General features: G+C 37.2%; 1 protein-coding gene across 6 annotated transcripts in view; it reads left to right on the top strand.

The window, feature by feature from the left end:
• The window catches only part of FBXW7 (F-box and WD repeat domain containing 7), a 192,873-nt gene that overhangs the window by 128,674 nt on the left and 40,600 nt on the right, over nucleotides 1-23,599 (top strand). For 5 of the 6 annotated variants that reach the window (XM_020781328.3, XM_073001554.2, XM_020781331.3 and 2 more), the window contains 3 exons: nucleotides 169-251; nucleotides 4,666-4,807; nucleotides 17,819-17,953. In XM_020781328.3, coding sequence (XP_020636987.2) covers nucleotides 169-251; nucleotides 4,666-4,807; nucleotides 17,819-17,953 — 360 coding nt within the window. The remainder of the gene's footprint in view (nucleotides 1-168; nucleotides 252-4,665; nucleotides 4,808-17,818; nucleotides 17,954-23,599) is intronic. The other variant, XM_073001555.2, reaches the window with a different exon arrangement.

Genomic DNA, 23,599 nt, shown 5'->3' with positions numbered 1-23,599 from the left:
CAAACCAAATAAAAATACAAAGTAAACAGTTACATCGAAAAAGTTATTTACAGTTTTCTTAACAATATATTCAGGTACAAGCAAAATATCATTAACCTGTTTAATAATGGCCTAACTTAAGATGACAGGCTAACATAACCCATTTTCCTTTCTTTTCCCATTTTACAGATGAAGAGAAAGTTAGACCATGGCTCTGAGGTCCGTTCTTTCTCACTGGGAAAGAAGCCCTGCAAAGTCTCTGAATATACAAGGTAAGTTAATTAATGGCAGGACATCTGATTAAATGTATATCACTGCATCTTGTACTTTCCTGTGCAGGCACTTCTTGTGTGTTTACACCAATTAACATGTACCTTATTTCAAATTACTGAAATGTGAACAAGTGTCAAGGGTTTTCACATCTGAACTGGAATGTATAATGAATGTTTCTCAGGGCATTAATAGCAATGAGAAAAAACTTGGAGACCAAGATATTTATTAATTTACTATAGCAGTTTGAATATATGAAAAACATATCTGATGTTAATCAAAGCCTTTTTGCATGTGACAGAATACTCGTTCCTGACTTACATTAAACAAAAATTTCTCCACAAAGTGGTATTCCATTTGTAAAGAGACATCCATCCATCATGAGACAGACTTGTCCACTTAGCATCACTTTCTTTTGACTGAGAATTTCACTATCAGTAGTGCATACAATTCAACTTCACTACTTGATAGTTACGATAACAACTAAATAAATTTTGTCATATACAAGTTTGCCTCACTGGAAAACTTTCTTACTGCAACAGATTGCTTTTCATTGACCATTTAGCTATTATTTAGATTTGAACTTCCTTTTGAATTGCATGTTAGGAGTTGAAATATACAATATCCATTTAAAAATAATTTTAAAATTGTTCTTAGATGTATAAGTTCAGCATGGTATAATTATAAAGAATAGATAACTGATTAACTATGGAGGTGTGGATGCTTGTTCTTGTATTCCAAGTAATAAATATTTATTTTGAATGTTTTATAAAAATACATTTCTGCAGTCTGTTCCTAGAAAACATTGCTGAAATCCTGTTGCCAAGTTCCACCATGTGTAAGTAAGTATGATGTCATCACCTGGCAGTGTTAATCTTTATTTTAATTTAATATTTTCTATCCCTTTTTTTCAAGAAGATTTAAATGCAAATAAAATAAAGATTAATATTCCAGTGTGATGGCATCATCACCATTTACATAACGGATTTGTACCAGCTGGATTTCAGCCTGTCTTTGAAGACAGTGTCAATGTACCCAGTATTACCCTTCTTGGATTCAAATGGGAAGTGTAAATCTGTGGCATGCCTCTAATATAAGCATCCAACACCTGTAAAAATCTAATAATGCCTTCAGTGACATTGCTTCTCTTTAATCAAGTGAACGAAAACAGAGTCATTTCCCTTAGATAATGACTAGTCCTATGGTAATATATTAAAAAGAAATGCATTAAATTATGTTTTATACTTATATATGTTTTTAATATTTAAAATGTTAACTTCCCCTCTTTTATGCTGGCCCTGTTTTTAGAAGATGTTATGGGCTTTACATTACAGCTTTTATGAACCAGATACAAAAGAGGCTGTAAATAAATGAAGTGCTTTTGAATGTAAAAATCTACCCTGTTCAGAGTCAGACTGTTGGTACATCTCAGTTTTGTTTAATGCTATTACATTTTATGCTCTTTCAATCATAGGTTTTTCTTACACCACCTTCTGCAGTCATTATGACTATAGATGTTAAGGAGTGAACCTGTGACCGAAAAATCTGTCCACCCGTATAATTCTTTACTATTCAAACTTGTGGTACCTATGCAGCAAACATTTTGCAGATTTGTAGTTTTAGGAATGGAGTGGCCAAAAAAGGAACATCACTTGATGGTTTGCCATCACTTTAACTAAAATGTTACCCTGACAAATCAGAAACATACAGGTTTAAATCCAATAAAGGTAAAGGTAAAGGTTCCCCTTGACAATTTTTGTCCAGTCGTGTTCGACTCTAGGGGGCGGTGCTCATCCCCGTTTCCAAACCATAGAGCCAGCGTTTTGTCCGAAGATAATCTTCCGTGGTCACATGGCCAGTGCGACTTAGACACGGAACGCTGTTACCTTCCCACCGAGGTGGTCCCTATTTATCTACTTGCATTTGCATGCTTTCGAACCGCTAGGCAAGTCACAATTAGACTGGGCCCATCAAGTCAATGAAATGTATGGAGGAGTTGACTTATCAAATCAACACTGTTTCAGTAGGCCTACTCTAGTTGTGATCCTAGTTGTCCAGTGAAAGACGTGATAAAAGCAACTATTTTTCAGTTGGCTGCAATTATTCAGCTTTGAGATATTCAGACACCTCATTTTAGTTGTGTTTATTGCCAAAGCTGTGTATAGTCATGCTGTAAATGAAATACCAAGTATATAACTGGAAGTCATAATGTTCACACACTCTAAGCACTCTAAATAATATAAGATGACAGGTTCAAAAATTAGACAAAAGTCAAAAACTATTGCTTTGCCTGTATTCTGCCATCTACCACAGAGGTTGGAATCATTATTCAAAACGTGTGCATCCTTCTATCTGTAGTTTATAGTTTTCAAAATGATTCTAAAGTACAAATTGAAGAAAACTTAGTTTTTTGTTACAATATAATGTTTGTGTTGAAAAAAATTCAGTCTCATATCAACAAATGGTACAGTACAGAAATGCTGAGCTTGCAGATTGCCAGAAATACCATAAACCTACTGTCAACAGATATGAGCTAACTGTAGGGAATAAGGACCACTTGCACATTAATTATTCACAGGTAAAACCTACAACAATGTATTGACATATTGTCACCTCCTAGCAGGAGTGCTTCTGTTCCTGGAGTCAGCCAACATACACTGTTCAGCCAGGGCATTCCACTCCCCATCCAGTTATCTTTTCCAACTAATGCTTAATGTTCTATGACCACTGAATGTACTCTCATTAAACTTTATTTTTGCCCTACATCTCTCCCCCCCATATCATATTCTAGATAAACAAAATTGCATTGTGTGGTTTGGGATATTTTCTGACCTAGTGAAAATTCCAGTTCACCATGGGATGTAAAAATGTCCCATGTCCAGAGAAGTATGAACACAGAATCAATCAAGTGGGTGCCCAGAGCCAGAAAATAAGATGAAATAACAGTAAAACAAAACAAAATGTACACTTCTATTGTGGAGTGTTTTCTGCCCCCAGTGAATGGCAATGCCAGGTAGTGGAGGACAGTTGCACCAGAGGCCCCACCCCCTTAATTGTTGGACATTTTCTATATCAGGAGAAATCCCATGAATATGTTGCCCTCTACACATAGGAAGGTGGGACCAGAGTGTATCACTTACTTGTGTGACTAGTGTACACATATTTCAATGCCTCAGTAGGCTATACTTTGACCAGGATCCAAACAACTGCCCAACTAGTTATATATCAGTGTATCTAGTAGGCAAAATCCCATGGCTTAGTGTAGTAAATTGCAGACCTAGTGAATCAATGGGAATTTGATGAGTCACATCTTCTGCAATTCCCATTGATTCTAATGGGTCTATTCTAATTGCCTGAGTGTCTCACCCTCAAAATGTTTATCTGTCCCATCCACACCTCTTATACTGGGATGCGCTGAGTGGCCACTCTGAGGGAGGCCTGGAAATCTGTCACTTGAAACTGGGCCTTCTCTGTGGTGGCCTCATTGCTTTGGTGTTTTCTCCAGTCCCTCCTTGATTTTAGGAAACAACAAGACCTGGCTGTTCTTGAAAGATTTTCATAGCCTTGCCCCAGATTAATTTTCTTTTTTTACTATATTTTCAATTTGTGTACCTCTTCTCTGCCATCCACCTATTGTTCTTGTAGTTATATAGTCCTTTTAAGTTATATTTTAGGGAGCATGCCTTCTATGATGCTTTTTGAATGTTTATTGTTGCTTCTATTATTATTATTATATTATGTTGTTTTGATTTTTTTTTTCCTGTTAGCTACCCAGAGTAGTGGCTTTGCCACTAGTTGAACCAGTCAGTCAGTCAGATAGACAGACAGATCTGACAGATGGATGGATAGATAGATAGATGGAGAGAGAGAGAGAGAGAGAGAGAGAGAGAGAGAGAGAGATGTGATTTACTTACTACGTTGGGATTAGAGTAGCTCATTTGAGCCAATGGAATTTATGGAGGAGGTGACTAAGTCTCCCTTTGATTACTGAGTCTACTCTAGTGCAATTTACTAGCCTGAGCAACAGGATTTTTGCCATTGTCTTCTTTTTTGTTAACAGTACTCATATCTCATAGTAAATTACTTCAAATTAGATGAAGTGCAGGTTCAGAATGGTTTGTCCTGTGACATGGTGGTCTGAAGTTTAACAAAAGCAAGTGAAAAATACCATTGATGTGAACTTCATCTTCAGTCTTTGTTGTTACGTATTCTTGAATTTATTTTCACCTCTCGTCAGCTACTATAGATAAACGTAAAACATCAGGGAAAGAGTGGTGGGACAATACAATAATAATGAATAAGAGAACAATGATGAGGGTTACCTGAATAAAGAGCAGTGAATTATGATACTAGTGCATTATGTTTACCAGAACTAAATAGATCCTACAAATGTATTGGCCTTCCCCCCCTCTGTAGCACTACTGGGCTTGTTCCTTGCTCAGCAACACCAACTACTTTTGGAGACCTCAGAGCAGCTAATGGTCAAGGACAGCAACGGCGTAGAATTACATCTATCCAGCCGCCCACAGGCCTCCAGGAATGGCTGAAGATGTTTCAGGTAAACAGTTGTTAAAGTTTGCCTAGACAACCAACTGGAATAGTTCTGAATAGTTTATTACAAACTGTGAGATAACTGTTATTTTTACAATATATGCAGTCAATAACAGGGCCATACCACTTTCATTTCTGTCCCCTCCCCCCTATAATAATAATGAGTTGAACTGCTGTGTTTAATATGTTTTGTTTATCTTGCTGTTTTAAATGTTAGTGCAAAGACTGTTACATGGGATTTGTAAACCTAGGCATTTTCTGAATTTATTAAGATAATTAAAAGCAAAATATTGCAATATGTCTTTGCAGTAGACCCCCTTATAGTGTGTTAGAGCTCTTAATTATGAATAAAATGGAAAATAATAAATAATTCGTTCTCTATTTGAAAGATTTCAAAAATTTTAAAAAATGGAAATAGATTCTTCCATACAGAAATAGCACAGATTAAAAATTATGTAACATGAAATAATATTCACCAGTAGAGATTAATGTAGTAACCTAACCCTCTCCTCTGTCTGAGGTTTTCTAGTACTGTTTCACAGTTACAACAAAACTTAATACATCTCTGCTGAGCTAAATTAAATAACCAGCAATATAGTGTGTTTAGAGAGATCTATCTATAAACTGAAAACTACTTTAAAACATTATAAAAAGGAGAAATGAGCTAGCGTTAGAAATTACTGCCATTATGATCAGTAGTCAGTTTCTTAGATTCAATGCAAATGCTGCATTTCTGCTAGTAAACATTCTTACAGTTTTTTGGACTAAAAATGTTATTTAATGAAGCCCATCATAGTCAACATTGATCAGTGAACTGGTCAAAATGAACAAAGTCAGTTCTTGCCACTTTTTAAAATGTTGAAATCTTTCTCTGATTTTCATTAGTTTTGCATGTGCTGTATCCTTCATATCATTAAGAGCTGACAAGATTAAAATCAGCAAAAACAGATAAATACAGTGAGTTTTGTCTAATATGTATAATTGTAGACCGAATTCAGAAGTCTTCTCAGTCAAGCAGGTTTATTATCTAACTGAAGTTCCTTGTTAGATAAGGGTATCCCCCTTTAAAACCTGGATGAGGGTCTCCTCCCGTAAAGTCTGGAGGAGACCCTTAAGATTACCTTAAATGTAGTGTGTGGAGCTAGAGTAGGAGGGGAACCACCAACCAAAATCAAGCAAGAGACATCTGTAAGATCAATTTCCCGCTCACCTCAGCTTCTTTTGCCTGATTTTGAGCAGATCCTGCTGCCACTTCAGCTCTTCATGCCATATCCTTAGAAGCCAGAATAGGGAGGAAGAATGGAGAACGGTCCTGTGTGCAAATAGACTTCCAACATGCAACACTGGATAGAATTCATTGTCTTGGTGTACGTTGTAGGAGTTATAAATCAGAACATATGCATTAGGAATATTTAGATTCAATGACTTAGATCCAAAGGATTGTGAAGAGAATGAGAAAATGTTAAGAATACTATATACGTAGTGCCACTAATGCAAGAGCTAATGGAAGAATTCCCACATTGAAGTGCTACAATGCATCAGGAATTGTGTTTAGAATGTAGCAGGGAAGAAAGGAAAGGGGGAATACAAACTCTGATGCATAAGTGCTAGTTAGCTGGTGCTAATAAGCCCTGAGAATGAGCTTGTGCAAAGTCTTACACAAGAACTTGCACAAATAAAGGAAACAACTCTGGAATTGGGTTCATTTGGGTTTAGCCTTTAGCTAGCATATTTGGATCCAGCCCAGCCCACTGTACTGTACTCTATATTGCAAGAACATGCAGTGTAAGTTGTTGAACCTTTTAGAGCTATTTAAAGATGGTTTCTGGGTTCTTTGTTTTGTTATAACCTTCATGTTCATAAATTTGCCTTAAATGCAGAGAAGGTTTTAAACAAATTTGTGAGATACGTTAGGAGGAAAGTTATTTACTAACAGTCTTTTATCCTAGACCTCTGGGTAGAGTGGGCGGCATATAAATTTAATTAATTAATTAATTAATTAATTAATTAATTAATTAATTAATTAATTAATTAATTAATTAATCTTGCTTCACCATTGATCTCACTGAGCTTGTAAATTTCACATTGCCACCCTATAATCTTTACAGCTAAAATTAAGAGATTTAAATCTCAGAGTGTTGTGGCTTGGAAATGGAATGAAAATCTGCTACTGTGCATCTGAGATTACTGACCTAAACCTCAACATTGCTTATCCTACACAAATAATTAAATTCTATTTTATAAAGCTCAAAAATCTGCACTTTTTGAGTGCTGGAGTCCATAGGTCACATCATTGGAAGGATATAACTACTCCTCAGACCATGTGGTAGAGTGCCATAGTCATGTGGGCAAAAAAATCAAAAGGTGCATTTTCTAGAAGCAAATTGGAGCATGCATTCAATAAGATCTGCCTTGGTTAAATTTAAGCAGCTTTGTCATCCTAAGATGTTTGAACTATAACTCACATGATCCCTGAAAACTGATTCTGTTGGCTTGACTATAGGAAGTTGTGTTTCAGATGAACGTGGTGCCATATTAAAGGTCTTGTTAAGGGACCCTGATTTCCATTAGGGTAGAGTTATTGGTGTGCAAAATCTGATACTTTATACTGTGTGTACAGTATAAAGTATCAACTTGAATTCACATAAATCAGTTGAAATGCAGTAGTAAATCACAACTAGGCCTATTGAATCAATGAAATTTATGGACGAGTTGACTCACCAAATCCCCATTGATTCAATGGATTTACTCCACTTGCAACTTACTCCTAGATTTAAGTCACTATATATTTTGATTATGATTTTGTGATTTCATCATTGTTAGAATATAAGATTAAGTTGAATTCATACTGTACATCTAAAATTTGTTTGAAGAATTGTCATTACACACTGGGCAAAAAAGTTCAGACTTTGAAAGGTATATTTCACTTTTTCATGATTCTTATTTGCTATACACAGAAGCCTTGAAAAAGCATAAAACAAACAATGAAATACATACTTTTGAGAACTGATACGAGATGGATATCATAAGAGCAGCATGTATGACATAATTCCATAGGTATCCAGAAGAGTGTAAAATATAATTCTTCAGAATAAGGTTTCTTGGGAAATTTTTTTTAAGTTCAAAAGATTGTGGGGAATGTATCCTGAAATCTAAAAGCCAGAGAAGTATAGGAATGTAATCCCTACTGACTAGGATCAGGGCTTTAGTTCCTTATATAACTCCTTGGCCTTCCCTATAAATATCAAAATAAGAAAATATTCAAATGTTTGTGCAAAATTGCATATTTTTTCTTACATTGTGTATTTTCCAGTTTGCATAATATTTTTGGTTGACAGCATGCAATTTTCCTTGATGCATATTTATTAATTTCTAAGTGCTGAGTTCTAATTACTTTTTTCCTCTGAGTCCAGTATATAACTCTGAGTGTAGTACTGTACATTACTTCTTTTTAGACTTAATGCTCTGTTTTAAATCTTATGAAAACAGCTTATTGTCTTCGTCTAGGGTTATCATGTATATTCTCAACATTGCTTTCTTTAGGATATATAAAAAATACGAACCATTCTCCTTCAAATAATAGTGTAAGATACTACTCCTAATTTCCCCTAAGAAGATGCAATACTAAGGTATACACTAAATTTAAAATTTTAAAATTTTAACATATTTGCAAATCACACCATTGATATAGTCACAAAAATAATATATTTCATATGTACTGTACTTTCAAATTCTGCTATCAGTGGACTGAGTGAGGGTGAATCAACTGAAAATTAACTCAGACAAGACTCCTAGTCGAAACATAGATCAGAGAAGAGGCAATCATCCTGTGATGGATGGCACTAAGCTCCCCCTGAAAACACAAGTGCACAGTTTGCTTATGCTCTTGGATCCATCACTGAGCCTGGATGCCCAGGTTTCAGTGGTGGTCAGGAATACACTTGCACAGTTAAAGCTAGTGTGCTGGCTTTGCCCATTCCTTGAGATGTCTTAATCTGACCACACTGATACATCACTGATACACTGATAGACACAGTTACATCCTCTTTGAATTACTGTAACATACTCTATGTGGGGCTGACTTGGAAAGTGGTTGGAAACTAAATTAGGTCCAAGATGTTGCTTTTAGATAGTTCCATTTCAGGGCACAATACAAAGTACTGGTTTTAACTTCTGAAGCCCTAAACAACTTGGATCCCAGCTGTCATAAAGGCTATATCTCTTGATATGAGCTTGCTTCAGTTTTAAGATCATAAAGGGATGCCTTTCTTACGGTTCCACCACCCTCACTGGTGCATTTGGTGAAGACACAAGAGAAATCCTTTTCTACTAGTTCTCCCAAACTATGGAACTCTGGCCCCATCTTTGCTATCCTTCCGAAAGCAGGCAAAGACTTTTTCTTCAGGCAGAATTTCTCTGATTGACTGTCTGTCTAAGAGGGTGGTGGTGGTGGTGGTGGTGGTTTTTAAAGAAAATTACCTCAAACAAGACCAAGGTGTTTTTAAAGAATGGGACTCTTGTGTTTTTCTTGGGTTTTTTTAATTTTTAACCCGTTTTATTGACTAATTTTAATATATCAGTTTCATTATTCTATTTAATTATCAGTTTAATTATTTTGAAATGTTTTGTTTCTTTAGCTTTTAATACTGTTTTAATATTGTATGCTGCCTTGGGTCCACTTGAAGAGAAAACTGGAATATAAATATTTTAAATATTTATGTAACCTGAACTTGCTTGTTGCCATGTTAAACCCTTTAAAATGTTTTAATGTATATTATGGCCTGAAAGCTGGACAGAGTTACAATGAGGTAACTGTGTGAAATATCTCAGTAGTATGACTGATATTTAGCATAAGATTGGGTTTTTAAAAAGCTAATAAGCTCTGAAGTGAGGTAATGCGTCTAGCCCTCAATGTTACATAAGAACCCAGTGAGAGATCTGGAAAATAAAGTGTTTTTTCTCTAATTATACAGGCATATAACAGCCAGTGGTTGTAGCCATAGATCGTTTGTTTTGTAATATTATTGAGGTTAGTACTGAGATTAGTATTGGCAGTTAGAGATCTAGACATTCTCTTCTTTCAGCATTTCAATAAAAGGATGTTTTGTTTTGTGCAAGGTAGATGTTCCTTCCAGTATGTTTACATTACATACACTGCTGTTAATACAAAATTTAAAAGTAGCTTTTAAAAAATGGGCCATATAATCTTGCTTTACCATGCCAATTATCCATAGACCTTTGTACATGCTTTTCATGCTTAGGGATTTCCTCAGATTTATGCGTATAAACCTTAGTGCTTCAAATAACTTCAGTATCATTTTCTCCAATTTCAAATAATCTTCAACTTCTTGCAGTCTTTTGAACTGTATTGCTTGCCTCCCATCTTCTTAACCAGCCTTCCCCCACCAAAAACTCAGTAGTGTGAATCTGAATGTTTCCAATATCTAATCAAGAGCATGAATTCTTCACTGTTTTTGCCATTTACAGTTCTTCTCCAGAACAACTCAGAGTTTCCTTTTGTTACAATGAACTTGAAAATATATCATGAAGATCCTTTACCAAATTTGCATGTTTAAAATCCTTAGGTTCTGGTTTCATACTGCAAGTTGAAGAGAAATAAAGGTAGGGGAGAGATACCGTGTTTCCCCGAAAATGAGACAGGGTCTTGTATTACTTTTTGCTCCAAAAAAACGCAGTACAGCTTATTTTCAGGGGAAGTTTTATTTTACAGTCATGTCATCTTCTGGTTGCTGCACAATGCTGCACAATGGTGGATAGTGGGGTTTAATTTAATGGGGCTTATTTTCGGGGTAGGGCTTATATTACAAGCATCCTGAAAAATCTTACTAGGACTTATTTTCAGGTTATTTGATTGATTGATTGATTGATTGATTGATTGATTGATTGATTGATTGATTGATTGAACTTGTATGCCGCCGATCTAGACACAGTCTACAGTGGACCCTTGACTTATGGAATTAATCTGTATTGGAACGGTGGCCGCAGGTAGAAAAGTCTGTAGGTCGAGGGTCCATTTCCCATAGGAATGCATTGAAAACCATTTAATCCAGAACTGGCCGAAGAAAAAAAATACCCACCACCACCAAAAAAGGAAAAGAAATGCAAAAAGCAGCACCTTACCGGTCCGAAGGGGTCCCTCGCCGCTGCCCTCGCCGCTGCCGAAGCCCTCCAAGGGCTTCTCTGCCACCATGGGAGGCCTCTTGGAGGTCGTCGTCCACCACCACTGCCAGCTTTCCCAGGGTACACCGGGCCTACCAGGGGAGGGCTTCCGCCAGTAGGCCCTGTCTACTCCCCGGGAAAGCCTGGTAGACCGGGCCTACAGGGGGAAGCCCGAAGTGAAATTTGTGGCTGGAGAAGTCCGTAACTCAAAAAGTTCGCAAGTGGAGCTGCGCCTAAGTTGAGGGTCCAGTGTACTCTGGGCGGCTCACAACAGAGAATATAAAACAATTAACATATAAAACAGTTATACCACAATTTACAGAGAATTAACCATTATTCAAGATAGAAATCCAAAGATATTATGTTAGCCTAGGTCTTATTTTTTGGGAAATAGAGTATTAATTTCTGCACGTTGCTTATAAACAAACAGACCAAATCCTGTCATTTAGTGTAGTAAGTGGAAATAGAGTAGAGCCATTGAATCAGTGGGGATTTCAGGAATCAACTTCTCTGTAAGTTCCATTGATTCTGGTCCTACTCTAGTTGTGGCTTACTATGCTGAAGTAAGTCACAACTAGAATAGGTCCATTTGAATCAATGGAACTTACAGAGAAATTGACTTGCAAATTCTCAACTGATTCAGTGGACCTATTCTAGTGTGAATAATTATGCTAATCAGGATTTCAGCCAGTATGTGGGGTTAACAAGAACTATCAACCTAATTCACTTCTGAGTGATACTCAACTAGGCATCAAAGCAAGCATATGGTAGTATATGTATGATTAAGACAAAGGCTCAGCTGATGTACATTCATGATCAAATGCATCGGTAAGGAGAGGAATTTACTGGTTTTCATTTAATTATCTGTATCTAGTTAGAAAGAGATTTTTTTGGAAAATATTAAGTGATTAAGATCGCTGATTACATAGATATATTACAAAGATTAGTCATAGACTTTCCTCTTTCCCATTAGAGATAACTGACCATGCTTCCTTTATATATGTAAAAAAACTATGTTGCAGATATAATTAATACATTGTTTTTAATATTAGAACCATATATAAGCAAGGGGCAGATTGTTGGTTGGAGGCATTTGGTGAAGTACATATAACAGGCATAGTAGGCATCAGCTGTATTTATGGCACATACATCTTGTTTTCCACTTATTCCTAACTGTATCTGATGTAACGGCCATTTGAGGGATATGATGTCACTCAGAGGAGCACATGGATACCAAAACAATGCAAACAATGAATCTATTTTTCACGGGTTATAGTGCTTATAGCAAGATTGTTTGCTGCAACAGAGATAACTATATTCAGTAGTCATCCCTTCTTTTTTTAGCTCCTTACTGATTATCAATTTGTTTTATTAAAATAAAAGACAATAGGAGCAAAGTCACAGGTGTAAACCTTTGTGGCCAGTAGTCTAAAATTCACTTATACAAATTCTCCTTAGTTTACTTTTGCTTTGCAGAAAATAGAATAACTATGGCCAAATGTGGACACTATTTTTCATTTCAAAGACTTCCAGATTGTTTATCTGTACATCTAGTTGATAGTATTTATGAAGATGGCTCACAGATGCAGTAAAATCATATGAAAACAAATGTCAACAAAAAAGTAACCACAAAATACAGCATTATAGGCCAGCTATACCATTATTAGTTCTAAAAATGACATAAAAACAAGAAGCAGACAAAATATATCCCACTTCACTAAATGGAAATGCCTCTAGGTCTCACTTAAAAGAAATAGGGAAGGATCTAAATGTGCTCCTGTGATTTTGGTGTCTCTGGTTGCCTGGGGGGAACTTTCCTGGGAGGGGGCCTTCTTGTTATTGTATAACCTGGATGTCCAAAATCCAAACTTCACCAAACTTCCCCGGCTTGTAGAGGAGAGTCAGGGGAAGCTTCCCTGCGAATTTGGTGTCTCTAGGCATTTTATAGGGTTTTAAAGTAAAAAAACAACAACAAATTGGTGAATCGATTTGTCAGAAAAAAAACCTCATACATTCGTAATTTCTGATTTGTCAACCTTGATGAATCATGAATGGAAATGAACCACCATTTTTTCCGATTCATGCCCATTTCTACTCAGGAATATAAATATGCAGCTACCACTTACAAGGACCAGACGGTTGATTGTGCTAAATTATTTAATTCTTGTAGAGAACATACATTCAGGGTATTTCTGTTGCTTATCTTGGCAAGTTTACATAAGTATAGGTGGTCGTTTAACTTCCTTTGTCAAGACAGTACTATTAAGAGTTCAATACCACTAGTTTGACCAGACTCAGAAGTGAATAGATATTGATGTAATAGGGTCTGATTGCTTAGCTGTCTCCAGTATTCATACAACCGCACCATGTGTTAATGAAGCTTCTTAATCTTTGTAGCTTCCATGGATAATTAATGCTTCACTAGCCAGCTGGCTGAAGAGCAAGGGGTTGGGAGTTCAATTTCACACAATGTCTCCTGCAAGTAGAGCCAGCCTGTGTGGTCTTGGGCAAGCTGCACAGTCCCAGGATACCCTCAGAAGGGAATGGTAAACCACTTCTAAGTATCCTCTACCTGGAAAACCCTGAAAAGGGTCACCATCAATCAGAATTGACTTGAAGGCACATGGTTTTTATTTTATTTTATTTATTTATTTATTTATTTATTCATTCATTCATTCATTCACTAACTAACCAACTATTTTGCTCAACATTCAGTTTTGTCATTTTCAGACAATGAATCTATATTTGGTATGAAAACTTATGTGAATCAAAATATATCCACATACATATTCATATACTGCTACAATGGGGTCTTAACTTAAGAACGGCTTGAGTTAAGAACATTTTGACTTAAGAACCACTCTCATAGGAAAATATTGACTTGACTTAAGTACTTAGATTTGAGTTAAGAACTGAAAAAAAAACCATGTGGGAGGCAGGGAAAGTGCAAAATGTGAACTTTCAGTTAACTGTTGGCCAGTGAAAAGGGTGCCTGTCTGCTTCCTCACTCCTCCCAGCGTTTAGAGAGTGGATTGGGAGACAGTCTTCAGACTGCCTGGTACTGCCTGGACTGTATTTTCCCTGCCTTCCCTGAACCTTTCTTGACCTAAGAAAAAAAGAAACAAAATATCCCCCTCTAGTGGTCGAAGGCGGAATAGCAGCTTCCCATTAGTTTCTATGGACGGAAAAGAGCAGATACGGATCAAATGGTTTTCAATGCATTCCTATGGGAAATGCAGATTTGACCTGAGAACTTTTTGACTTGAGAACCGCCTTCCAATACGGATTAAGTTCTCAAGTCAAGACCCCACTGTACCTAGTTTTGTATCTGAATTATCTAACATATTCATACTATCTTTCACGGACTACTTCAGTGCATGCACTTCGCCATAGTGTCATTTTAACAGTATTGCGGGGGAAATTAGAGTATATATATGAGGCTGTGCAAATAGCAGAGAAGAGAAGGGAAACAAAATGCATGGGAGATGGGGAAAGGTAAAGAAAATTGAATGCAGACTTCCAAAGAATAACAAGGAGAGACAAGAGGGCCTTCTTAAATGAACCGTACAAAGAAATAGAGGAAAATAATAGAAAGGGAAAAACTAGAGATCTGATCAAGAAAATTGGAGCTATTAAAGGAACCTTTTGTGCACAGAAGGACATGATAAAGGACAAAAATGGGAGGGACCTAACATAAGCAGAAGACATCAAGAGGAGGTGGCAAGATTACACAGAGGAATTATACCAGAAAGATTTGGATGTCCCAGACAACCCAGATAGTGTGGTTGCTGACCTTGAGCCAGACATCCTGGAGAGTGAAGTCAAGTGGGCCTTAGAAAGCATGGCTAATAACAAGGACAGTGGAGGTGATGGCATTCCAGTTTAATTATTTAAAATTTAAAATATGACGCTATTAAGGTGCTGCACTCAATATGCCAGCAAGTTTAGAAAACTCAGCTCTGGCCAGAGGATTGGAAAAGATCAGTCTACATCCCAATCCCAAAGCTGTGCCAAAGAATGCTCCAACTACCATACAATTGCACTCATTTCACATGCTAGCAAGCTTCTGCTCAAAATCCTCCAAGGTAGGCTTCAGCAGTATGTGGACTGAGAAGTCCCAGAAGTACACGCTGGATTTCAAAGGGGCACAGGAACTAGAGACCAAATTGCAAACATGCACTGGATTATGGAGAAAGCCAGAGAGTTCCAGAAAAACATCTACTTCTGCTTCATTGGCTACACAAAAGCCTTTGACTGTGTGGACCACAGCATACTGTGGCAAATTCTTAAAGAAATGGGAGTGCCTAACCACCTTATCTACCTTCTGAGAAATCTATATGTGGGACAGGAAGCAACAGTTAGAACTGGATATGGAACAACTGATTGGTTCAAAACTGGGAAAGCAGTATGACAAGGCTGTATATTGTCCCCCGGCTTATTTAACTTATATGTAGAATACATCATATGAAAAGCTGGAATGAATGAATCCGAAGCTGGAATTAAGATTGCCAGAAGAAATATCAACAGATGATACCACTTTGATGGCAGAAAGTGAGGAGGACTTAAAGAAACCCTTAATGAGGGTGAAAGGTAAGGTAAAGGTTCCCCTTGCCAATTTGTCCAGTCGTGTCCAACTCTAGGGCACATTGCTTATCCCGGTTTCCAAGCCGCAGAGCCAGCATTTGTCTGAAAACAATCTTCCATGGTAACGTAGCCAGCGCAACTAGACACAGAACGCCGTTACCTTCCCACCGAGGTGGTACCTATTTACTTGCATTTGCATGCTTTTGAACTGCTAGGTTGGCAGGAGCTGGAACAAGCGACGAGAGCTCACTCTGTCTCGTGGATTCAATCTTATGATTGCAGGTCTTCTGACCTTGCAGCACAGAGGCTTCTGCAGTTTAACCCGCAGTGCCACCACATGCTTTTCGAGGGTGAAAGAGGAGAGCGCCAAAAAAAAAAAAAAAAAAAGGTCTGAAGCTCAACATGAAAAAAAACTAAGATCATGGCCACTGGTCCAATGAGCTCCTGGCAAATAGAATGGGAAGATATGGAGGCAGTGACAGATTTTACTTCCTTGGGCTCCACGATCACTGCAGATGTTAACAGCAACCACGAAATTAAATGACGGTTGCTTCTTGGGAGGAAAGTGACAAGAAACCTAGACAGCATCTTAAAAAGCAGAGACATCACCTTGCTGACAAAGGTCCACATAGTCAAAAGTACGGTTTTTCCAGGACTGATGTATGGAAGTGAGAGCTGGACCATAAAGAAGGCTGACCGCTGAAGAATTGATGCTTTTGAATTGTGGTGCTGGAGGAGATCCGTGAGAGTCCCCTGGACTGCAAAGGAAACAAACCTGTCCATTTTGAAGGAAATCAACCCTGAGTGCTCACTGGAAGGACAGATCCTGAAGCTGAGGCTCCAATACTTTGGCTATCTCATGACAAGAGAAGACTCCCTGGAAGAGACTGCAATGTTGGGAAAGTGTGAAGGCAAGAGGAGAAGCGGACGACAGAGGACGAGATGTTTGGACAGTATCATCGAAGCTACCAACATGAATTTGACCCAACTCCGGGAGGCGGTGGAAGACAGGAAAGCATAGTATGCTCTGGTCCATGGGGTCATGAAGAGTCGAACACGACTTAACAACTAAACAACAACAACATATATACCCAACAGGAAACTAGGGAACCCATTGGATCAGGAAATGATGTGTATTGTAATTTTGAGGTAAATATAGAGATTTAACTTACACCTTAAAGGCTGTTCTCAAAAGTTTAACTGCTAAGTCAATTTCAAACATAATGTTTTGTTCTTTATCACTTCTGATCGTATGAATGCTTATCATCTGGGATTTAAATAATGCCCCCATTAGTTTCTCTCAGACTCTATCTGTGTACAAAAGACTTGTACAGTTAATATACAAAACCACAAGGTTTGCTACTGGCTTGTTTGGTGGTTAACTGATTTTCCTTTTAAGTCATGATTTCTGGGTTCTTGTACCAAAAACTAGGCATCTCTTAAAGAGCAAATGAATTCTGATTTCTTCTCCCTCCTGGGCATGGAGGAAGAAGAGGAAAAACTGAGCTTTCATGTGAGGTTATTTTTGTTTGTGCATGTAACAGTTAACCATAGTTTAGCATCACAGACGTACCCTTATGGTGTTTTTCTATATTCTCTTGGAGGTGCTTTACATGCAGTTTCAAAATACATTGTCTTTTATTCTACTGTTTTTCCAGAATTGTTTTCTTCAAAATGGCATTTGTATAGCAAATCAAAACTTTGAGCCCAGATTGAGAGATGATATGCTTGTTATTCTGGATGTTCAGTTATTAATTTTTCTGCAAATGGTTTTTCTAATCTGTTGTGTTCACAGATGAATGCTTTATTAAAAACATCAGATTTTATGGTGCCCATTAGTAAGAAGATGAAGTAAAAAAAACTACCAGACAAAACTCCTTTCATTTCTAATATAAAATGTTTACGAAATACTGCTTTAGAGCAGGGAATCGAGGAGATTGTACTGTGGCAGATGTACATATATATAGTTATAAAACCTTTTTTTTTCAATAAACAAGACCAAATGAACCTTAAAATGAAGTTACTGTTATAAACTTCTGCAGTCTTTATTTCTCATTTTTATTTCAAGTTTTCTAAGAAACAGTTGGATGACTGTGTGCACCTGCTTTTCATTTACATTTTCTTCCGAAGTACTACATGATACTCCAGTCTGCTTTCATCACAGTGTGTTCTTACAACAACTTTCAAATATAAAGTTATGAAGTGCATACTTAAATAACACTATGGAAACTAAGCATAATTTTGTCTCCCACAGAGCTGGAGTGGACCAGAGAAGTTACTTGCCTTAGATGAATTGATTGATAGTTGTGAACCAACACAAGTGAAACATATGATGCAAGTGATAGAGCCCCAGTTTCAACGAGACTTTATTTCCTTGCTCCCCAAAGAGGTGAGGATTATCAGTTAATTCTGGGCTCTGGGTACTGTTTGACTATATAATGCATCATCTGCAATGTTTAAACATTTCCTTGCTAATTATAGTATTCAGCATTGTCAGTGTAACACTGTTAATTGGTGTTAAAGCAGGTTACAAGGTGACAAACTGCCATGACTTAATCGTGTAATTCCTAGATTAATGTATGCTTATTAGACCACTGACTTTGTTTCAGTGACTAGGATATGTCCCATGCTGCTTTTCTACAGTAGTTCTTTCATGTTTTAGTTTTCAGAGCTTTTAGCAAGTAATTTATAATCAGTTGTTCCTTGATTATTTTCTTCTTGAAAATTTTCTGTTATTGACATTTAGCTTTTCTTCTCGTTTCTACTGTATTTTATATGGAAAATTAACATCCATGTGGCTCATTCACACAAATTATTTCGAGAATATATCAGAATATTGTGCAGAATTCATTTCTGTGTTGTCACATCAAAGCAAACTATATTATTTCTGGAAATTGTGAGTCAGGATTGTGACTAAAGCTCTAATTTGCAATGGTCTTGTCTAAGTATGGCAGCTGAAAGATAGCAGTGAAGTTCCATTACAGTTCTCTCTATATATTTACATAGCTTCTGTCTGATCTTTAAACACTAGGGGAAGTTCCAATATGAAATTGGCAGATATTGTGTTAGTAGATGGTACCTGGAGGTAAACCCATGAATAATGAATACAGGAAGAACAGATTATCTCCAGGGAAACAAAACAATTAGTTTGTTTATTCTGACCTTCAGACAAATGAATGACTAGGTCAGTGCTTTTACAGTACCTAGTACAGTTCAAGAAATCAAATTAAATCAATGGGAAATTAAGTTCTTGTCTCACATGTTTTCCATTGAGAATGAACATCTCAGTGAATGTTTGGGTGAAAATAAGAATCTGTTTCCATCCATTCTCCTTCTTTTAACAGCCATTAAGGGTAACAATAGAACATACCTGCTGGTGGACGGTAAGATTGCTATCTTTCCCATTGTCTGCCCTTCTGTACATATATGGCGGGATATAAATAAATAAATAAATAAATAAATAAATAAATAAATAAATAAATAAATAAATAAATATTGATCCTAACAGGGTTAGTCTTCAACTTTAGCTCTGTCTGCAGTATTATACTGTGACATACATTCAAACATTTTGGTGTCAGTTGACCAGAACATTTAGTTATTTGAAATTTATTACTCTTTATTGAAATCTATGATATATGGGTTTCTCACTTTTAAGAGATGCTGTATTATCTGCAACACTTACTTCTTTGGTATTTGCTTTAATTAAATCCTTTTTGCTTTAATTAAATCCTTTGTGATAATAACGTAATAGGTGACATAAAATGCACTGTTGAATAGTAGTCAGTAGTCCAGTGGCCAGAGTAGTTTATGAAGAAAGCCCCCCACAACACGCACACAAGCTTTCTTCAGCAGTTATTCAATACAGTTGAAAAGGAATGGCTAAATGTATGCCTAGCTTTCCATTTTTAAAAGTCAATATTTTTTCCAGAGTTTAGTTGACATAAACTTTTCTAAGCTTATTATATTATCTATATTAGTTGTGTAAACTGTTTTGTAGACTTAAGATTGATTGGGGCATATTTGGAAGAAAGAGGTTTATGAAGCCAGTGTTAGTAAACTGCAGAAAAGACAATGTCATGATGCTGTAGGAAATGAAGTTATTGTCTGACAGGAGAACAATCTAGACTATGAAATGCTGGTTTTGCTATTAGTCCAACTTCCAGCCTCAGGAACTCTGTTGGGTAGCAATATCCCTTCTAGTCTGTAGGGCTGCTAAGGAATGGTTTGTCAACTAATTGGAAGGAACTTTTTATCACTGACCTAACTAAAGGGCATCATGTCAATCTGACTTGCATTACCAAGAATTGATAAACTGAGAGAGATTACAGGATTCTGAAATACAACTACAAGTTCTTCTTAAAAATGATGAAGAGGTGATATCATTTGTACAGTGATTCCATCTCATTTGTTATGTTCTTGTCTAGTAGTTGGCCAGTTTTTAGTATGTGCACCTGTTGTTGAAAACTCGAGACTAAACTGAGATTCTATGAGGCTCTGGGGGATTCAGTCAATGACAGTCTCCCTTAATGGGCTGACAGACTGATAATTTGGGATATTTATTGATGCTGAAGCTACTATCAGGAGCAGCTCAGGATCTCATGAAGCCTGTCTTAGTTAATTTGTGAGCCAGCACATATGACAACATTTGATTTTCCTTATATCTTATTTTTCATACCCTGTTTCCCTGAAAATGAGACCTAACCTGAAAATAAGCCCTAGTATGATTTTTCAGGATGTTTGTAATATAAGCCCTACCCCAAAAATAAGCCCCAGTTAAGTGAAACCTGTCCTCCACTATTGTGCAGCAACCAGAAGATGACATGACTATATTTGAATAAATGTAGATTGTTGTACATGAAAAAAATGAAACATCCCCTGAAAATAAGCCCTAATGTGTTTTTGGAGCAAAAATTAATATAAGACCCTGTCTTATTTTCGGGGAAACATGGTATGTAAGACTAAAGAGAAATTATATGTGGGTGGAGAACCAGTAAACATAGACAAAGCATTCCTTGACCAGTTTTTAGTTTTTGGCTTTTGTAATCTGTGCACTAGTGGGAAACCAAAACCTAATAGATCCAAATACTTTATTTCTTAGTAGTCTTTTGAGGATTTTCCTTGGGATGTAACCAGAGGTCCTGGTCTTTATTTGAAGGAGAGGAAGGCATATAGGAAACACTATCCTATATGCCATTTTAATATTATTACAACACCTTAGTATTCTGAGGATTTGCGAGAATGAAATGCAAGGGTCAATGACTAGGACACGAATGGCAGAAGGTTTGTGAGGGATGGGATCACACATAGCTGAGAATCCAATTTTAATGTGTCAGCAGTAGAAGGTTATTAACAGATACATGAAATCACTCTGGGGCAATAATCCAGACATTTGGGTTGAAATATCAGTCTGTGGATGATTCTCAGCTTTCCTCTTGTTTACATCTGCTTCTTTCGGAGAAGCAAGGGAGCTTTTGAACCAACTTCTGTTGACTAGTCGGGATAGATGAAGATGAACAAGTTGATCCTTAATCCAGACACAGTCCCTTGAATCTGCTGTGGAAGAAAATGTACATCAAGTCCTAAAAGGAATTGAACACCCTCTAAAAGACCAGTTAAACATTTTGAGAATAGTCTGCATTTGCTGGAGAAACTCAGGTGGCCAGGAATTACCAGTTTATGTGAGCTAGCTATCTGAAAAGGTCTGCTCTTTCCTCAGTTATTCATCTTTTTAGTGATGCCTGGCCAGACTTTTGTAATGCACTGTAAATTTGGTTGTCTCTAAAGGTTGTCTGGGAACTTTAGCTAGTGCAGAATGCAGCCACCTGGAACACAGTTACACCTATTTGCATTATTGTTTCCAAGCATGATTTAAAGCAGGGGTGTCCAACTTTTCACCTTCCCTGGGCCACATTAGAAGATGAAAATTTGGTTTGGGCCGCACATACATTTGGTTTGGGCCGCATGGAGGGGGCAGCCCTAGCCGTCCTCCACAGCCCCGTTCCAAGCGCGCTTACTGGCAGCTGCGATCTCAGACAGCAGAGGCTGCCAGCTTCGACTCTGGCGGCTTTATGGGCCCGGGAGGGGGTCCACCTATTGACGGGGACAACGCAATGCAGTCACGCAGCCCCCCTGTCCCATCCCCTCCCACTCCTTCCTTCCTTCCCTCTCGCCCCCTCTACTGTTGTGACATGCCCCGGCCACATTCCAGCCGCAAGCGGTGGCAGTGTAACTTGAAACTTTGGAATTTCTTTAAAAATAAAAAATTGCACTGGGCCGCATTACGAGCTGACCTGGGCCGCATGCGGCCCTCAGGCCGCAGGTTGGACAAGCCTGATTTAAAGCTTTAAACAATATGGATCCTAGTTACTCCAAGCATCCTGTTCAGCCATATTTATCTGTTTATATTTTAAAATTCAAAACAAAGCCCTTTCTGACATCTTTCCAGTAAGAACCCTGAGGTTGGCCAGCATGAGAGAAAGCAGCAGTAGCTCTACAGCTGTACCATGCTGAATTTAACAGGTTCCACTGCAGTTTGCAATTTAAATTTTTTAAAAAATCAAATTTTTAATTTAAATCATGGTTTAAATCAATTTGCTTTTTAACAAAAATCATTAATTTTTATCCACCCTAGAACTAAACTAGCTGTGGAATGGATTCTTGATGTTTTTACAAATGAGAAAGTTGAATTTAAATTCAGGTTTCAGAATGTTTGTAGTATTATGCAAAACATAGTTATAAAGCTTTAAAAATGTTTTCCATTTTTTGATGTATTTACACGTTGGAAGTAAAAATAATACCATAGTGTCACTGCACTTTTATCATGTTAGCAAACCTTTGCTTCAAGTGTGAAGAATCTTACTGCACTGAACACTGATGAGCAGAAAGACTGATCATTCCAAAATGTCTTGGACAGTTGGCATATACATACACCGCTGCACTCATCCAAACAAAAAATCCAGAAAACAGTTTTGTCTAGCATGTGTGTAGGATTCTTAATTATTACTTTAATGATTTTCCCAATTTTTGCCAATACTATAAGAAATGCAAATAATATGGCAACTCAGTTCACTTGCTGTCATGTTTGGCATGATATCAGAGAGGAAGAGAGGAAGTATGCTTGCTACATCCATACTTTTCCATAATTATAGTGCATCCTTGTAAATAGTAATAATTGTGTGCCATCATGTCAATTCCAAGTTACACTGACACTTTCCAGGGTTTTCCAGATATAGAGTACTCAGAAGTGGTTTAGCATTCTCCTTTAAACTAAATCCAATGCTTCATCCCAACTCGGGTGGACCCATTGAATACATGGAACTTGCTGAGTCAACAGTTGTGTAAGTCCAGTTGGTTCAATAGGGCTGATCTCATTGGGACTAACAGTTGGCTTTAACATATTGAGACTCATTTTCTAGATTTTGGATTAGGCTGCATCAAATACTCTGTTGCCTTAAATCTTCTAATTGAATGGTTTGTAAAAGTAGCCCTTTAAAGGAAGTGATATTGTTATAGGAAAGAGACAACAAGAGGGGGGGAGTTGCAGTTGATGTTACATAATTAAGAAATGTCTTGTTAATCAGAGGAAAGGTTTGAAAAATAATTTTCTGTGCAATAGTAATAGTATATTGGCTTTGGTATGCGAAAATATAAAGTACTGTACAGTATACTAATGAAATGCAGCCATTCTTTTGAGAAGAAAGAGCTGGATAACGTGGTGCATTTTGAGGTATCACAGGGGAAATCTGTATGTACTCTCCAGCTACTTTGAATAGTTAATTATATCATTGGACCGTTCAAAAACACATAACAGGTTTCCTGAATGCAACACAAAGGGGATTGCCAGTGAAGAAAGTCATGAAGGTACGCAGCATTGTTATATAACTGATGGGTTTCACTTATATCTTTGTTCGCCATTTTATTCATTGCCTTTTTCCTCTTGACCTAAGAAAATCTCCCGTGGTGATGTGTTGCTTAAAACTTCACGTAGATGTCTGAGCAAACATTTGTGCAAAGCAGCAAACATAAAATGCTAATG

This window comes from Pogona vitticeps, chromosome 5, assembly GCF_051106095.1.
Source record: "Pogona vitticeps strain Pit_001003342236 chromosome 5, PviZW2.1, whole genome shotgun sequence".
In the NCBI taxonomy this organism is placed as follows: domain Eukaryota; kingdom Metazoa; phylum Chordata; class Lepidosauria; order Squamata; family Agamidae; genus Pogona; species Pogona vitticeps.
Note: the sequence above shows the minus strand (reverse complement) of the source record. Positions and strands in the feature narration are given on the sequence as shown.